The sequence below is a fragment of the Nyctereutes procyonoides genome, unplaced genomic scaffold, assembly GCF_905146905.1.
Source record: "Nyctereutes procyonoides isolate TBG_1078 unplaced genomic scaffold, NYPRO_anot_genome, whole genome shotgun sequence".
NCBI lineage: Eukaryota > Metazoa > Chordata > Mammalia > Carnivora > Canidae > Nyctereutes > Nyctereutes procyonoides.
This window is the reverse complement of record NW_026575030.1, coordinates 31,853,060-31,870,485: the sequence shown is the minus strand read 5'-3', so window position 1 is coordinate 31,870,485 and position 17,426 is coordinate 31,853,060. Positions and strand designations below refer to the sequence as shown.

Genomic DNA, 17,426 nt, shown 5'->3' with positions numbered 1-17,426 from the left:
ATTCAACTCCAGTTGAATGTTGTTCACTCAATACTTGCTGTGTGTCTAAATGTACCATAGAGGCACTAGAAATTCAAAGAATAAAGAGTAGTTGTCACCCATGAAGAGCAGTCTGGTTGGAAAGAGACATAAAGCAATTCATCATAGTACATTGTAATAAGGGTCATAAAATTGGTATATACATAATCCTTTAAAAAAAATCACAGGGATCCCTGGGTGGCTCAGCAGTTTGGCACCTGCCTTCAGCCCAGGGTGTGATCCTGGAGTCCTGGGATCAAGTCCCACGTCAGGCTCCCTGCATGGAGCCTGCTTCTCCCTCTGCCTGTGTCTCTGCCTCTCTCTCTCTCTCTCTCTCTCTCTCTCTCTCTCTCTCTCTGTCTCTCATGAATAAATAAAATCTTTAAAAATAAATAAATAAAAATAAATAAATAAATTAAAAAAATCACAGAGAAAGGAGTACCTAGCTCTATCTGAAGGTAGAGTCCCACAGAGTGCTATGCACAGGAGAGGATGTTTGACTTGAGCTAAGTCATAAAAATACAGAGTTTTCTAGAGAAGCAAGAGGGTGTAAAGAAGGGGCATTTCAATTCTAGCGTGCTATTCAATGATCATTACTTGCATAGGAGGCTGAAAAAGGAAACATTCTATGGACATTGCACAACCATCTGAATAAATGATTTAATTACATGGCTGTATTTTAAATACTTCAGGTAAGAGTGTAAATGAAGGGGGATGAAGAGTCAGTCAGGTTCGGTAAGACAAACACTCTATGGTTTCTCCTTGTTCTAACCTTATCATTGTCCTACCACTATTCCCTAGCCAGAGTTCTCCTTCTGGTCTTGATTCCATCATGAAATTCTCCTCTATTCCAGCCATTTCCACCTTTATTTTGGCCCTGGAACATTTTCTCTTTGATTTCAACCCAAAACAGCAAGGATAAAACATTCTCCAAATACTCCCATGGTATTTTTAAAACATAGCTGCAAATTCTTTGGCATGCCTCCCAAACAGAGATGGCAATTGAGTCCCTCCTCTCCTTGAATCTGAGTGGAACTTGTGACTGCTTCACTCAACTGAGTACGGTACAACTGACATCATGGGACTTCCAAGGCTGCTCCTAAAAGGTCACCAGCATTGGCCTGTTTATCGGAACACAAGATCTTGGAGCCCTGAGCTGCCATATAAGAAGTGTGTGACTTCTGTGAGGCCATCATGCTGTGACAAAGCTTGAGCCACATGAAGAGGTTATTATGTAGAGAGTACTCCTACTGACAGCCCAGCTCAACCCAGCCTTCAACCCAGGTGCCAGACTGATGATAAAGAAGCCTTTATGTGATTCCAGGCCTCAGACATGATGAACCAGAGACAATCCATTCCTGTTGTCATCTGTCTGATTTCCCAATCCTGAGTATATGAGCAAAATAAAATGACTGCTGTTTTATGCCACTACATTTTATAATAGCCATTACATAGCAATGGATAACTAGAACAACTCCCTATCTCTGCCTAGATTTTCCCCATAGGTCGTATAATAATCTAACATATCACATATGTTATTTTTCTTTATTGTCCATTTATTCCTCCTTTCTTCCACTAAAGTGTAAGATGTATGAGGGCAAGTATTTTTGCCTTTCTGTTCATGCTCTAGTCCCAGAAGCTAGAACAAGATCCAGCACCTTGCAGGCATGCTGTAAATATAAATAGAAGAAATGAAATCACAGTGAGATAAAGGAGAGATACACAAAGTTCTGTTGAGTAATTATTTTATAACATGGAAGGATTACTAACCTGCAGATGGCATAAAAATAGTTTCGTTAAAACAGGACCAAAACCACAAAGCCAGGTCATGATACAATTTCTATCACATTCTGAGTGAATAAACTGTTTATCCTTCTCTAAAGTCGAGTCATAAGACATATTTCCAAGAAATAGCACTGATATACTGTATTTACCAATAGATTTCAGTAGAAGTTCATTATCATTAACTCACCAGTCGGGGCACCCAAGCAAGGGCAGTACCTCCTTGTTTGAACTTCATCTGAGCCAAAGGAGTTTTGCTGGCAAAATCATAGATTCGAACAGAGCCTACAGAAAGATATTTTTTTTAAATAACTTTTGCTCATTTAACATGTTAAACATTATAACAAGAAATTTCATAAATAAATCAACTAATAATCTATTAGGCTTTCTTTAGTCAAAAATTTACATATATATCCTCAAGCAGGTAATTTGTAAGCGTGGACAATAAAGCAAACAATTGATGACTGACTCAGATTAATTTCACCTTGCACAGTCCACAAAAGATTCACCATGCATCAAGAAGGAAGAAACAAGGTGAAAAAAATAGGGAAAACACAAATGTGGATAAGACCAAAATGAATGGCATCTTCATGAGTAACTGACTACATCCTTCAAACTTTCACAACAACCAAGGCTGCTATACTTCAGTTCCTCTGCCCTCCACAAAAACAAACCTCACTTGCATCAAGAGACTTACCTTTTGGAAAAGTTCTCAAATGCTTTTCATCAAACACATATAAAATTTTGTGTGGAAAACAAAAAATTACAGATCTATTTTCATTTAGAGTTCCTACTCACAATCCAAGGCAGTAGTGGCCATAAGGTAAGTGAGGGGAGAGACTGCCAAAGCTTCGATGGCTCCAGAATGGAAGGAAAAGAGGCAGTCTGGATCTTGGGTCTGATAATAAAAAGACAGATATCCTAGTAGATCTCAAAGATTAGTTAAAAATCAAATTAAGGTCAAGTTTTTAAAAATATAACTAGAGCCTAATAACACATGTGTGATTTTATCTGAATAGAAATTTTTTTTTAAATTTTTATTTATTTATGATATTCACAAAGAGAGAGAGAGGCAGAGACACAGGCAGAGGGAGAGCAGGCTCCATGCACCGGAAGCCCGATGTGGGATTTGATCCCAGGTCTCCAGGATCGCGCCCTGGGCCAAAGGCAGGCGCCAAACCGATGCGCCACCCAGGGATCCCCTGAATAGAAATTTTTAAAAGCATAATAGGCTAGGGCACTTGGGTGGCTCAGTCAGTTAAGCATCTGATTCTTGGTCTCTGTAGGACCAAGCCCCAAACTGGGCATGGCACCTGCTTGAGGTTCTCTCTCTCCCTCTCCCCCTGCTCCTCCCCCATCTCTAAAATAATAATTTTTTTTTTCTTAAAAAAAGCAAAATGGGCTAGAAAGAGTGGTGGACTTTAGAATTAGGAGAAACAGTACTGGCTTGAAGGCTTTCCATTTCTTCACCAGTAAAATGAGGTGATGGCAACTGTCTACCTGTTTATCAGGGTAGCTGTGAGAGCAGGAGATGATAGAAATGAAAATACCATTAAGTTTATGGCAACTGTAAAGCACTAGATAACATTAGGCATTGCTATTGCCACTTTTCTGGTAAATTTTGCTGAGATAGTTCCTTTTTTTTGCAAAATCAGAGAGAGAGATAATACATTCTCAGGACTAGGACATGTTGGACAAGTTTTTCATGGGAACAATGATCAAATATGGAGAAAGAAAAAGTATCTTTTAAATAAGGAGAATAGACCTTTGTTATAAAAATTAGGGAAAAATAAGAAAAATGGACAACTTACAATATTTGAAAAACTAAGGTCAAGCTTCCATATGGCTCCACTGGCATCCTAAAAAATTAAATACCTAATATTAGTTTATTATTTTTAACTTCTATCAAATGAAAGGAATTTTCTTCCTGTGATTTAGTTAAAGGAAAACAATAATACCAAGAGCTTACATGTTTTAAAGTATGATTGAAATTTAACAAAAGCAACTTATATATATATATATATATATATATATATATATTAGAACACACAATAAATGAAACATATTCATAATACATGTAGTCAATTTAATATAATAAGAATGCTAATTGGTTTTCTGTGTATCAAATACAGGTCAACTAAATACCAACATTCAGGTACTCCTGGTTGACATATCAATAGTAGTCTTAATAGTAAAATGGACTTATAGTCACAATAAATCATGTTATTATTTTAATTTTATGTCCAGGTAACTTAAAAGAGCCAAGAGACAAGAACACAACTTACCTGAGCCAACCAAAAGTTACTTCCAATTTCATTCATTTTTATCATAGAGAAGAGTTTGACATTCTTGCCTACTTGAAGCTCATTAATGGGCTCGATCTCTAACAATCCAGTCTCATCAATAGAATCAGCAGTGTCTACTGTCTCAAAATCCCAGATCTTATAAATAAAGAAAATAATCAATCAGTAGTTTCTGAATTTATATTTTCTATAAGAAAAGGCCCTGATTTTTTTCCCCCAAAAGTCGTTTCTTCTTGTTTCATGCAAATTAGTGAATAGGTGAGAATGAGAACACCAGCCAAAATATGTCCCCTGAGATATTGCTCCCAACTATGGGGATAACAAATTTCCTTTATATGTATGGAGATTAGTGAGAAAATACAGCCTAGTAAGAATTTTAATTTGCCTAAAGTAAACGCTATGTCAAGGTATCTGTCAGGTCTTTCTGCATATAAAGTGTCTGTAAGGAGTAAATGGTTCAGTTGTTCAGGGAGACACTATAATGAGCCCTGTTTTGATTTTACCAGTGGGCCCCTGGAAAGGGGAAATGGGCCTTCTTAATGGTTCAACCACAGTCTTCATTATAAGCAGAGAAAATGGATGTAGATGAGGTCCTTTATGAGAAAATGTGTCTCGTTCTTGATTTAGACTGTACCATTCAGGTAAGGATTGTTGTTCCGGGACAAGAGAAGAAAATGCTATGGGAAGCATGAAGGAGCACAATTTCACAAGGCAAAGAGGTTGAGAAGGACTTCCTCTGTGAAGTGCTAAAGCCCACCCTGGATGGATCAATTAGCACACCCCACCCTGTTAACCCAGACTCAGCAACTCAGCCTTTGGGGAGGGTTGGTGTTATCCCATAGACTAGCCTCATGGGGAAGAAGCCCAGATCATAGATTGGACTAACTCCTGGGAGTTGGGGTACGTTTTTCCTAAAGGATTAGATGTAGAGATTTACTTTGTAAAAGACTAAAGAGATTAGCGTGAAATTTTTAAAAGAAGCCAGTTTAGAAATTAGTGCTGTTCATGAAGGGACCCTCTGAAGTATTTAACTTCTTTTCTCTTGAGGTTTCCTTCCAGTTGGTATTTTGACATTTTGGGGTGGTATATATCTTGGAAGCATAGCGAATATACTAGGACAAACAAAAGGACATAAACATTTCCCAGAACAGTAAGTAGTATCTAACAAAATAATTTTAATATGGTAAATGTAAAAAAAAATGTATACTTGGTCTCAAAAAGCCAATGGCAAGAAGACAGCCTGGGAGAGAGATGGCTTAAATAGTGTATTAGACATCATAAGCTCAGTAGGGATCAACAGAATGACCAGACTATTTTTAAAAATATAGTCTTACCTCTCAGAACAATACTTCCTATAGAATGCCCAGAGAATATTACCACTTTCTTATGAAAAGTGCCAGTAGGAATATGTACCATGAGGACCACAAGGCAAATCACTAGCCTCCAGGTTTGCCATCAACAACAGGGTATGTATATATGAATGTGGGGGACAACCAGGAGCACTTAGATGCTGAAGCAGGGTTCCAGCTTAGCCCACACTATGGACAGGACAGTGTCCATAGGTGAGGACGAGTGAGCTCACCAGTGTCAGGAGCAAGGAAAGGGGAGCATCCACGGGCAAACCCTATCAGCTCACTTTTGAGCATATTTCTAATTGATAACCTCAAAAATAAGAAATGTTTGGCACCTTGGCTAGAAAACTCCCCATTCATACTGTGTATTTTGAAAGGTCATCTGTAACCACAGCTTATATTCTGTTAAAATAGGTTTTCAGGTTCTGAAACTACTATTTCAACAACAGAATCAAAACAACAAAAGGTCCCCTCAGAAAATGCACGGCTAAGATGTTGTAAATTAATTTTGACTCAAATTTAAATATTTACTACAAGGAAAGCATTATTTAAAATGGATTGGCCTGGGAGCAAATGACTCCTCGTCTCTTTCATAAAGTGACCTTTGTGAGAAAGAAAAATCTGATCAAACCAACAGGGAAGGTTTTGATGTGGGTGCTACTGACCAAGTGTCAAGAAAACTTACCCTAATACATCCATCTGCCCCAATGGTGATAACTTCGCCCTCATCCAGCATTATTTGGTTAATGGGACCCTGATGACAAGACTTCCTTGCAGCTCGACAGAGCTCAACTTTGATGAGGCCGCCTTCCCACAACAGCATGTTGCCCCACTCTGACCCAGAGAGCACCTGGCAGGTACGCGGAAAGGAAGGAATGTTCATTAAATCAGACAAACGTGGATATTTATGCCTCAAATAGCAGGTGAGAATTCTTTTTAAAGATCATATCTCTTGATTTTAAAAGTAAAAAAAATAAATATGGAAAAATAAGAAATCTAGAAATAAAAATTCATTACTTGAGAAAAAAAAATCACTAATCACGTTTGAATGTATTTCTTGGCATGATAAAGTCTAAGCATAGTTTTACATCATTGTGATTAGGCTGTACACTGCTGGTAATTTTTCAAATATATCTGTAATAGCTTCCTTTGTACATCTCTTAAAGCCACAATCCAGTAACAGAATTACCAGGTCAAAAATTAGAGACGTGTTTAAACACTTGATAGGCGAGAGTCTACTTTTTAAGAGTGATAATATCAAATGTCACAGGATGTTTAAAAAATTATGAGGCCATTAGTGAACTCAGCAGATTATAGAATAATACTATCCAATTTCAAACAAGAATAATCACCTGGGACCAGCTCTTACCATTTAATCCAGCGCTTCCCCGAGAATGTACCACCAAACACTAGTTCTTAGGTGGCTTAACTGGTATTAGATAATAAGCCATACTAATTAAGTATTGACTCTGCCAAGTGTTGCTTGAGCATTTTACATACATTATTTAATCCTAAGAACCCATATGAAGGGGTACATTTATTGGGGGTACTAAATACAGTTATGCAGGTTGGGCACTTTACTTTCCCAGAAAAGACAGTTATCCTCATTCACACAAAGGAATCATATGGGCCAATAGGAGCCCCAAGTATTATTATTCCCATTTTACAAAGGGGAACACTGAACAGAACAGTTAAGTAGCTTGCACAAAGTACCCATAGCAGTCAGGATTTGAAACCAGGAACCCTGGCTCGAAAGTTCCTGTCCTAACATGCCTCACAAGGCCTATGCTTGGATAAACAAAAATCAAACTAGTTTCTTATCTCTAGGACCCCTAGGAGACTTTAACATAGAAGTGTCCATTGGAAATCACTGAGAGGAATTTCTAGATACAAAGGAATTTGACCCAGAAAGTCCTATTTCCACAGAGCTTCTGTGCAGGCTAATATCCTTTGGGCAGCTTGGATCTAATTCCTTTCTGCTGGCTCCAGGATTCTGCATTCCACGTCCCTCACCTAGACCTCCATTCTACCTGTTTCACCTATTAGACCTCAGCTCACTTTCGATAGTCTTTATTTAGACTTGCTTTCTTCCATCCAGCGACAAAACCACCCAAAGCCACCAACAACTGGCAGGCAGGCCGGTCCTTCTGAAAGGTCATTTGCGTCTAGCTTTCTTTTTCCTTTTGTCCTGAATAATGAAATGAAGGTAACATCTTCCATCTTGGCTTATCTCCTTGACTCCAGATTTCCCATTTCCTTTCCCCCAATTTGTTTGGCATTTTTGTGACCAGATTGATATACAACTTCATTGCAACTCTACTCTTCCGATGTATAATAGCTCTGCCCAGCTGTTAAAATGCCTTATACATAGGACCCAACTCTACTTCTCAACCTAATTTCCCACCCTTTCCCAACACAAATGCTTTTCCCTAAGTAGCCCTCCAAATACAGGATATTTATTCCTAACTCTAAACATTTCCTTTTTAAAAGGAAAAGGCGTCTCTCTTTTTATTTTTAATTTTTTTTGGGGGGCATATCTCTTTTTAAAATGGCTTCTTTTCTCCCCTACATATACACAAACCCTACTAAGCCTGTTTTGTTGTGGTTTTTTAAAAAGATTTTATTTATTTATTTATTTATTTATTTATTTATTTATTTATTTGAGATATAGAGAGCAGGGGAGGAGGAGAGGGAAAGGAGATAATCTCCAGCACACTCCACACGGAGCACAGAGCTGGATCCAAGGCTCAATCCCGGGCCCCTGAGATCATGCCAAGAGCTGAAACCAAGAGTCAGATGCTAAATTGACTGAGCCACCCAGGCGCCCCATGTGGTATGTTTTTCATAATCTTTATATCTGCTTAAATCTTATGGTATTTAGAATTTGAAGCTAAAATGATCTATGATCATTTTATAGGTTTGGGTATATATTTAACCAGCATCCAAAGTTTTTTATTCTTTATATACAACATGATTCCAAAGTGAGAATATCTACTAGGTAAATGACTAGTCCATTTGGTTCCTCAAAGTACTATTTGTATGCTGGCATTTACTTATATAATATTACTTGTGAACATCTGAGTTATAACTTTTCCTGAAAAGCCAAATACAATATTAATGGAAAACCGATCCATTATTGAATCCATTAGTGGAAAATTGATCCAATATTAATGGAAAACTCATCCATCCATGGGCAATATGCCCATAAATTTTGTAAGAGGAAGAGAGAAAATAGACTAACAGTGTTAAAGAATAAACTAGGAGATTAAAGTCGCAGTGCATCTGTAGGCACCATTGTAAAGTGGCTCAATCTCCCTAAATAATAATCTGACAATAAAAACAAAAGCCACGAGGTTGTATACAACCCTTGAGCCAGTAAGTCCTCTTGGAGCATCATGACAAAAAAGGAGGGAAAGATAAATCTTATAAACACTGCAACTCCATGACATAATAAAAAGTGACAATATGTCACTATGTCAGTATATTAAAAAGGTTACATACTTTATATATATGTGTATAATATTTAGTAAACACAAAACAATGATATTTACATGTGGATTATGACAATTCCCTGGAACTAAATTAAAATTGATCATCTGAAGAGTCAAAATTAAATTTCCACCATATTTACAATTATAGTCTCCATTATTACTAACATTGGCAGTGCTTTTTAGCTTTCCTCTTGTATTTTTTTAAATTTTGTTTATTGAAGTTCAATTTGCCAACATATAGTGTAACACCCAGTGCTCATCCTGTCAAGTGTCCACCTCAGTTACTTTTTTTTTTTAAGATTTTATTTATTCATGAGAGTCAGAGAGAGAGAGAGAGGCAGAGACACAGGGAGAGGGAAAGGCAGGCTCCCCTCAGGGAGCCCGATGTGGGACTCAATCCTGGGATGTGGGATCATGACCTGAGCCAAAGGCAGACGCTCAACTGCTGAGCCACCCAGCCATCCCTGGCAGTGCTTTTTAGAATGTCTAATGTGTTTTCATATATTTTTTTGAAAACAATTTTGTTATTGTACAATAGTGGCTATACTCACTTTCCCATCTGGGAGCTCCATGTAACCCTCTATATCCGTTGTGGCTGTTTTGCCAAATCGACCCAATGAACCCTGAAGCTTGAGACCAGTGAACGTTAGAGCTATTTCCCAGAACCTGAAAATAAATAAGAAAGAGACCGTATGTACCTCTAAGAGGCTTTATTTTTATTATCACCCAAATATTTTCATATTTCAGAATCACATTTGTTATTTCATTTATTCATTCACCTAACTAATATGTATCAAGTATCAACTACCTGTCAGGCAAAGTTCTAGAAAATATGAACTCAGAATTGAGCAAAACAGACAAAATAAAATCCTGCCTTTGTGGAGATTTAATCTTAGACTCATGTTGTCCTATGCAGCTGACCCTAGACAAGTTTGACTGTTTTAATTTAGAATTAACATAATTAACACTAAATCAAATTTAAAACTCAGTGTTTCAGTCAGACCAGCCATTTTCAAGTATTCAATAGCTCTGTGTAGCTAGTATCTACTAGATTGGACAACATAGAACATTTCATATGGGCAGAAAGTTGTTCTATAGTACCATTTTAGATGGAAAAGTTTTTTTTTAATTCTAATTTACTTGCTATGTAACTTAAGAATGATTTTCTTAACACTGTGCCCTCATTTTCTCATGTATAAAATGAGAATATTAGAGCATCTACCTCATAAAATTGTTGAAAAACTCCTAGAACAGAGCCTTGCACATAAAAGCAATGAATAAATGTTTGTTATTACTAACATTTCTTATTAATAGTCTAAGCAAATGAACAGATGATGAAAAACATATAGAAAAAAAGAATCTGCCCCTCCAACTACATATAAAACAGATAATGAATGGCATCAACAAGCCAATAATATGAAGCCAAAAGCTTAAATAGCAAACCTCCTTCTTCAAGGCTATGGTAGGTCCTCTGATCATACATTTCCAAATACTCTGTTTCTTCTATAGCACTTAACTCATGAAATTACTCTTTCTAGCTCTCTCTCTCCAAAGATACAGTGCAAAGAAAATATGCACGTTATTAAATGATGGGAAAATGTAAAGAATTGGAAATTTTTAGCCTACAGCTAGCAGAAGATTACTTGAGATTTCCCCCAAATTTCCATTTTAAAATTTGTTCAATTAATCTATATTTCTAGTGAATGAATAAGAAGAGAACCAGGTTTAAATCAGAAGAAGGGAAACTCAGGATAAAAATGTCTTTCTTGAAAAGGACACTGGAAATCTAGTTCTGAACTGCTAAAAGGTGGTGGTAGAAGGTTGTTAAATTAATGCCTAAGACAGGGTAGAATGAAGACAGAAAAGGACAAAATCATTCCATCCTGGAAGGTAGAGCTGTGTATGTTAGAGTGAAAAGGACATGGAATTTAGAGCTAGAGACTTGAGATCAAGAGTAGGCTCTGTTACAATTTAGTATTGAGGGTCCTGCATTAGGAATGATTGTTATAATTCTTGTTTTACAGATGAAGACTAGATTCAGAGATGTCGAAATGACTTAGCCATCATACAATACCGATACCACAAATGTAACGGTGGATCTGAAAACTCAATATTCCATGTTAGTAAGAGTTATACAAACCCTTTTAGGTGCTAAAGCCTATATGAAGGCAGCAGGCAATATTTAAAAGTTATTCTTTTTATCTATACTGTTTTCAGTAATAAAAACCCCATACCCAATTAGAAAAGTGGCACTACAGTTAGTTTTGAAGATAACACATTTAAAAATTATCCTAATGTTAACATCAGCACAAATGCCTCCAGCTGGCCAGTCCCCTTAAACAATCTCCTTAATGATAATGAACCAGCACTTGTACCAGTCACACAACCTACTTGATGTGGCCTGATCCCACTGTAGTAAGCTGCTCATCATCTTCAGGATTGAACGTAACCTTAAAAACGTCCTGGGAAAAAGCTTTTGTCTTCAGTATGGGCTGTTCTTCTTTCCAATTCCAGATGGTCAGTGTGTGATCAGGGTTGCTGCCAACAGAGGCTAGCAAGGTACCATCATAGTTAAAATCCACATAAGCATAGGCCAGCTCAGTCCCATCTGAAAGGATGAATGGGAGTCTAATGGACAAAGGCAACATTTATTTCATTTTCAATTTTTTTTTAAAAGGAGAGAAAGAGAGCAAGGGAGCATCCTTGGTTATAAGTACTGATGAAAGAATGCCAAGAGTCCCCAAAGAAACAAAACAAAATCCTGCGTCACTCTTGGCTTTAAAATGAATTACAGGACATGATGAGGGAGAATGAAGAAATCTTAGTCACACTTTACATGAGAAAAACACCGAGAATACATTTCATTTTATGAAGTGGAGGAGGGGATACAAAATCATGTTAGATGGCAGAAAGAAGTCTATCTGTAATTAAAAATTTGCCACTGAAAAATTCATCAAATAAAAATTGAGGACTTCAGGTTTGTGGTTATGCATGTAAGGAGTTTGGAAGTCACCATTCCCTAATAACAAATAAAAAGCTGAACACACTAAAATATCAACAACCCTCCTTGGATTCATAAGTGAGGGAAGGACACTGGAAATACTGACAAGTGAGGTGTATTTGCGACTTACCACATCAGGAACTCCCAACTGGAAACAGCCAAGGGTAATAAAACCTGAACATTTATAACTGATGAATTGCTGGAGGTTCAGCATGCACAAGTCTAAGTTAAAAACACCAGGGGTACCCAGTCAAGATAGCCCCAACAATATTGTGAGATCTATCCCCAGGAGCTTGACCAGGTTCCCACAGTAAATACCTGGAGAATGCTTCAGACTTTCAGTAGGGAGAGAGGAAAAGGAACCATCTTGAAATACACCAGAACACTCAGGTCTTCTTAATAAGGCCTGCCCTCAGGAAAAACTAGTTAACCAGAGCCTAACTAACCTGGGGAAGGAAATACCCAACTTCAACCCCCTCTAGCCAACCTGTCTCAACCAATAAAGAGATAACTACTGAGAAACAACTGTGACATTTACTCCAGAGGAAGAGACTCACTCAAAATTTGAGAACTAATCATGGAAGTAAGAAATACTAACCCTCCCCCAAACCCTTACCACCAAGTTATAAGCAATTATAACTTTACAGCAATTATTTTTTCCCACTACACCAGGTCTGGCTATCAAGGGAATATTACAAAGCAAACCAAAAGGAAAGAAACACATTTTGAAGAGACAGAGCAAGCATCAGAACCAGATAGCACAGATGTTGGAATTATCAGACTGGGAATTTAAAACAACTGTGATTAATATGCTAAGGGCTCTAATGAATAAAGTAGACAATATGCAAGAACATATGAGCAATGTAAGCAGAGAAATGGAAATCCTAAGAAAGAACCAAAAGGAAATCCTAGAGGTAAGAAAACATTATAAAAAAAATGAAAAATGTCTTTGGTGGGCTCACTAGTAAACTGACCACATCTGAGGAAATAATCTCTGAACTACAGAATACATCAATAGAATCTTCTGAAAACTGAAGAGCAAAGAGAACAAAGACTGATAAAAACAGAACAAAATATCTAAGAACTATGGAACAACTACAAAAAAGTATAACGTATGTGTAATGGAAATATCAAAAGGAGAAGAAAAGGAGAAAGGAACAGAAGAAATATTTAAAGCAATAACGACTGAGAATTTCCCTCAAATTAATATCAGACACCAAACCACAGATCCAGGAAGCTCAGAGAACACCAACTAGAATAGTGCCCAGAAAACTACAGAAAATGAAGATAAAGGAAGAACTCCTATAAAAAGCCGGGGGCGGGGAGAAACACCTTATTTAGAGAAGAATGAAGAATTATATCCAACTTCTCCTCAGAAACCATACAAGCAAGAAGAATGGACTGAGATATATAAAGAAAAGGAAGCGGGGAGAAGAAACCCCACCTACCTAGGATTCTGTACCTTGTGAAATTATTCTTCAAAAGTGAGTTACAGGGATCCCTGGGTGGCGCAGCAGTTTAGCGCCTGCCTTTGGCCCAGGGCGCGATCCTGGAGACCCGGGATCGAATCCCACGTCAGGCTCCCGGTGCATGGAGCCTGCTTCTCCCTCTGCCTGTGTCTCTGCCTCTCTCTCTCTCTGTGTGTGACTATCATAAATAAATAAATAAATAAATAAATAAATAAATAAATAAATAAATAAATAAATAAATAAATAAATTAAAAAAAAAACAAAAGTGTGTTACAGACTTTCTCAAACATTGAAGCAATTTGTTGCCAGGTGACCTGCTTTGCTGGAAATGTTAAAAAAAAAAAAGTGGAAGGGGAGGTGGCGGGGGGGGGTGACTGGGTGACGGGCACTGAGGGGGGCACTTGATGGGATGAGCACTGGGTGTTATTCTATATGTTGGCAAATTGAACACCAATAAAAAATAAATTTATATAAAAAAAGTTCTCTAAACAGAAAGGTCAAAAACTCAGATCTACATAAAGGGATGAAGAACACTTTTATTTTTCTTATTCTTAATTGATATTACAAATAAGAGTTTATTGAAGATAAAACTACAGAACAGAAGCTTTCGTGAACACAGATGCAAGAATCCTCAACAAAATATTAGCAAATTGAATCTAAAAATGTGCAAGAACAATTAGATTATTATTTGGTGGGTATCAACAGCTGATTCTAAGGTTCATATAGACAGGTAAAAGACCCAGGGTAGTCAACATAATATTAAGTGAAAAGAACAAAGTTGGACTGATAATATCTGACTTCAAAACTTCCTATAAAGACAATGTAACACTGGGGAAAGAAGAGATAAATAAATAAATGGAACAGAATAGAAAGCCCAAAAATAGGCCTACAGGATTATGGTCAACTGATCTTTGACAAAAGAATAAAGGCAATATAACAGAGCAAAGACAGTCTCTTCAGTAAATGGTGCTGGGACAACTGGACAACCATAGGCAACAAATACGCAAACAACAAACAAATTAATGTAGACATAGACCTTATACCTTTCACAAAAATCCAAAATGGATCATAGGCCTCAATATAAAATGCAAAAACGTAAAACTCCCAGCACATAGAAGAAAACCTAGGTAACTTCAGGTGTGGTGATGACTTTTTTCGATTCCACACTGAAGGCAGGATCCACGAAAGAAATCATTGATAAGCCAAACTTCATTAAAATAAAAAACTCCTCTAGGAAGGGCAAGGTCAAGAAAATGACAAAACAAGGCTACAAAGTGGGAGAAAATATTTGCAAAAGGCATATGTGATAAAGGACTGTTACCCAAAATATACAAAGAACTCTTAACACTCAACAATAAATATGAACAACTCAATTACAAAATGGGCCAAAGACCTTAACAGACACCCCCATCAAAAATATGCAGATAACATATAAACATATTAAAAGCTGCACCACATCCTATGTCATCAGGGAAACACAAATTTAAAAACTGAGATACCACTACCCACCTGTTTAGAATGGCCAAAATCCAAGTCACCAACAACACCGATTGCTGGTGAGGATGGGGAGTAATGGGAACTCTCACTCGCTGCTGGTAGGAATGCAAAATGGTGCAGCCACTTTGGAAGGCAGTTTGGCAGCTTCTAACAAAACTAAACATACCCTTAGCATAGGCTTCAGTAATTATGTTCTGTGGTATATACCCAAAGTAGTTGAAAATTTATGTTCACACACAAACCTGTACTCAGTTGGTTACTGCAGCTTTATTAATAATTGTCAAAATTTGGAAACTAAGATGCCCTTCAATATGCAGATGGATACCTAAACTGTGGTACATCCAGACAACAGAATAATATTCAGCACTAAAAAGAAATGGAAAAAAAGAAAAAAAGAAAAAAAAAAAAAGAAATGGGCTACCAAGCCATGAAAAGACAGGGAGGAACTTTAGAGGCATATCTTTTTTTCTTTTTTTTTTTTTTAAGATTCCATTTATTTATTCATGAAAGACACAGAGAGCAAAGCAGAGACACAGAGGGAGAAGCAGGCTCCCCGCAGGTAGCCTGGTGCGGGACTCCATCCCAGCATCATGAGCCCTGAGTGGAAGGCAGACACCCAACCACTGAGCTACCTAGGAGTCCCTAAACGCATATTCCTAAGTGAAAGAAGCCAACCTGCGAAGGCTACACACTCTATGATTCCAACGATAAGACATTCTGGAAAAGGCAAAACTGTGGGGACAATAAAAAACTCGATGGCTCCCAGTGTGGGGGCAGTCATGAATAGGCTGAGCACAGAGGATTTTTTTGGGCAGTGAAAATACACTGTATGAGATTTTAACAATCAGTATACATCCTTGTACATTTATCTAAACCCCTAGAATACAACATCAAGGGTAAACGCCAGGGGACATGTGCACTTTGAGTGACTGATGTGCTGAGACTGGTCCTCAGTGAAAAATGGACCTGGTAGTGATGTTGATATTGGAGAACATTATGCACATGAGGGGGGAAGAGGAATATGGGAAATCTCTGAATATTCTTCTCAATTTTAATGTAAATCTAAAACTGCTCTGAAAAGTAATCTGTTTAGGCACCTGGGTGGCTCAGTAGTTTAAGCGTCTGCCTTCGACTTAGGTCATGATTCCAGAGTCCTGGGATGAAGCCAAACATGGGGCTCCCCTGCTCAGCAGGGAGTCTGCTTCTCCCTCTCCCTCTGCTCCTTCTCTTGCTCTCTCCAATAAATAAATAAAATCTTTTTTTTTAAAGTCTGCTTAAAAAACTAACTCCTAAAATTAATTATATGGAAAACAAAATTGTAAAAGAACTGCAGTGATTAATTTTAGGTGTGGTTATTTTAATCTGGGTGGGCTTCATTCAATCAGTTAGAAGTCCTTAAAAGCAAAACTGAGGTTTCCCTGAGGAAGATGAAATTCTATCTGAACATGTAGCATCAACCCCAGCCCAAGAATGTCCAGCCTGCTGGCCAGTCCTACAAACCTCAGACCTGCCAGCCGCCACCCACAAGTGCATAAGCCAATTCCCTTAAATAAATCTCTTGTCTACCTCCTCCTAGTTCTGTGTCTTTGGGAGACCCTCAATGTTGTTAACCTTGAACATGGAATGTTTTAGAGATTATATGTACTGGGCTCACCTTGGAGGATCCTGTAGGGCCTCAAAGAAGGATATTCATAGATGATAATCTTTGGGAAAACTCCTTTTTCAGCTACAGTGAAGTAAGTTTTATCAGGATGAACCTACAAGAAGTAAAATCACAAGTAGTAAAAGGAGGGTTTTCTCATAAATGGTGCTAAGAATGCAGAATTTATAATCTGTGATTTTATAATTGATTAGGATTCACTCTAATAGGAAACTAAAAAATAGGCATCTGAGAAGAACTTGGTGTTGGATGTGATTTACGCAGAAATCTAGGGGAATACTCATTTTAAGTTTTGCTTTTGTTACCTCCACAGTGTTTTTAATTGCCATCAAAAGAGCTAGACAAGTGGTTCTCAATCGTTAGCATCCATCAGAACCATGGCGGGGGGGGGGGGGTGCTTATTAAGCCACAGAAGGCAAACCCTACTAGCAGAGATTCTGACTCAGTACATCAGGGCTGGGTCCCCCAAATTTGCACTTATATCTCTAACAAGTTCCAGGTGATGCCGATGCTGCCAGCCCCGGGAACACTCTTTGACAACAAAGTTAGATGAATTGTTTACCCTCCACATATGAATCAGTCTAAATTGTTGTACAGAAAAAATTCATGTTTCCAGAATAGGTTACATCTCAGTTTAAAAAAAAAAAATTCACCTTGGACAAATTTACCACCAGTGGATATAAACTTACTAGAAGTGACAAAGCTACAATATTTCCAAGCCAGATGCAGAGGAAAATATAGTAAAAATGGCCTGGGTAAACTATTTGTGTCAGTATTTCAAGTGATAGCGGTTTATAAATGTTGTAGAATTGTATGTTTCTTCCTGCTATTTTTGTTCATTGATAAGCCAATG

General features: G+C 37.6%; 1 protein-coding gene across 1 annotated transcript in view; it reads right to left on the bottom strand.

Annotated features, from left to right (window-relative positions):
* Positions 1-17,426, bottom strand: part of CFAP44 (cilia and flagella associated protein 44) — a 135,572-nt gene that overhangs the window by 97,552 nt on the left and 20,594 nt on the right. The window contains exons 6-13 of the mRNA XM_055316085.1: positions 16,568-16,670; positions 11,338-11,554; positions 9,498-9,612; positions 6,141-6,305; positions 4,086-4,241; positions 3,612-3,659; positions 2,599-2,698; positions 1,991-2,085 (exon numbers count right to left, since the gene is read on the bottom strand). Coding sequence (XP_055172060.1) covers positions 1,991-2,085; positions 2,599-2,698; positions 3,612-3,659; positions 4,086-4,241; positions 6,141-6,305; positions 9,498-9,612; positions 11,338-11,554; positions 16,568-16,670 — 999 coding nt within the window. The remainder of the gene's footprint in view (positions 1-1,990; positions 2,086-2,598; positions 2,699-3,611; positions 3,660-4,085; positions 4,242-6,140; positions 6,306-9,497; positions 9,613-11,337; positions 11,555-16,567; positions 16,671-17,426) is intronic.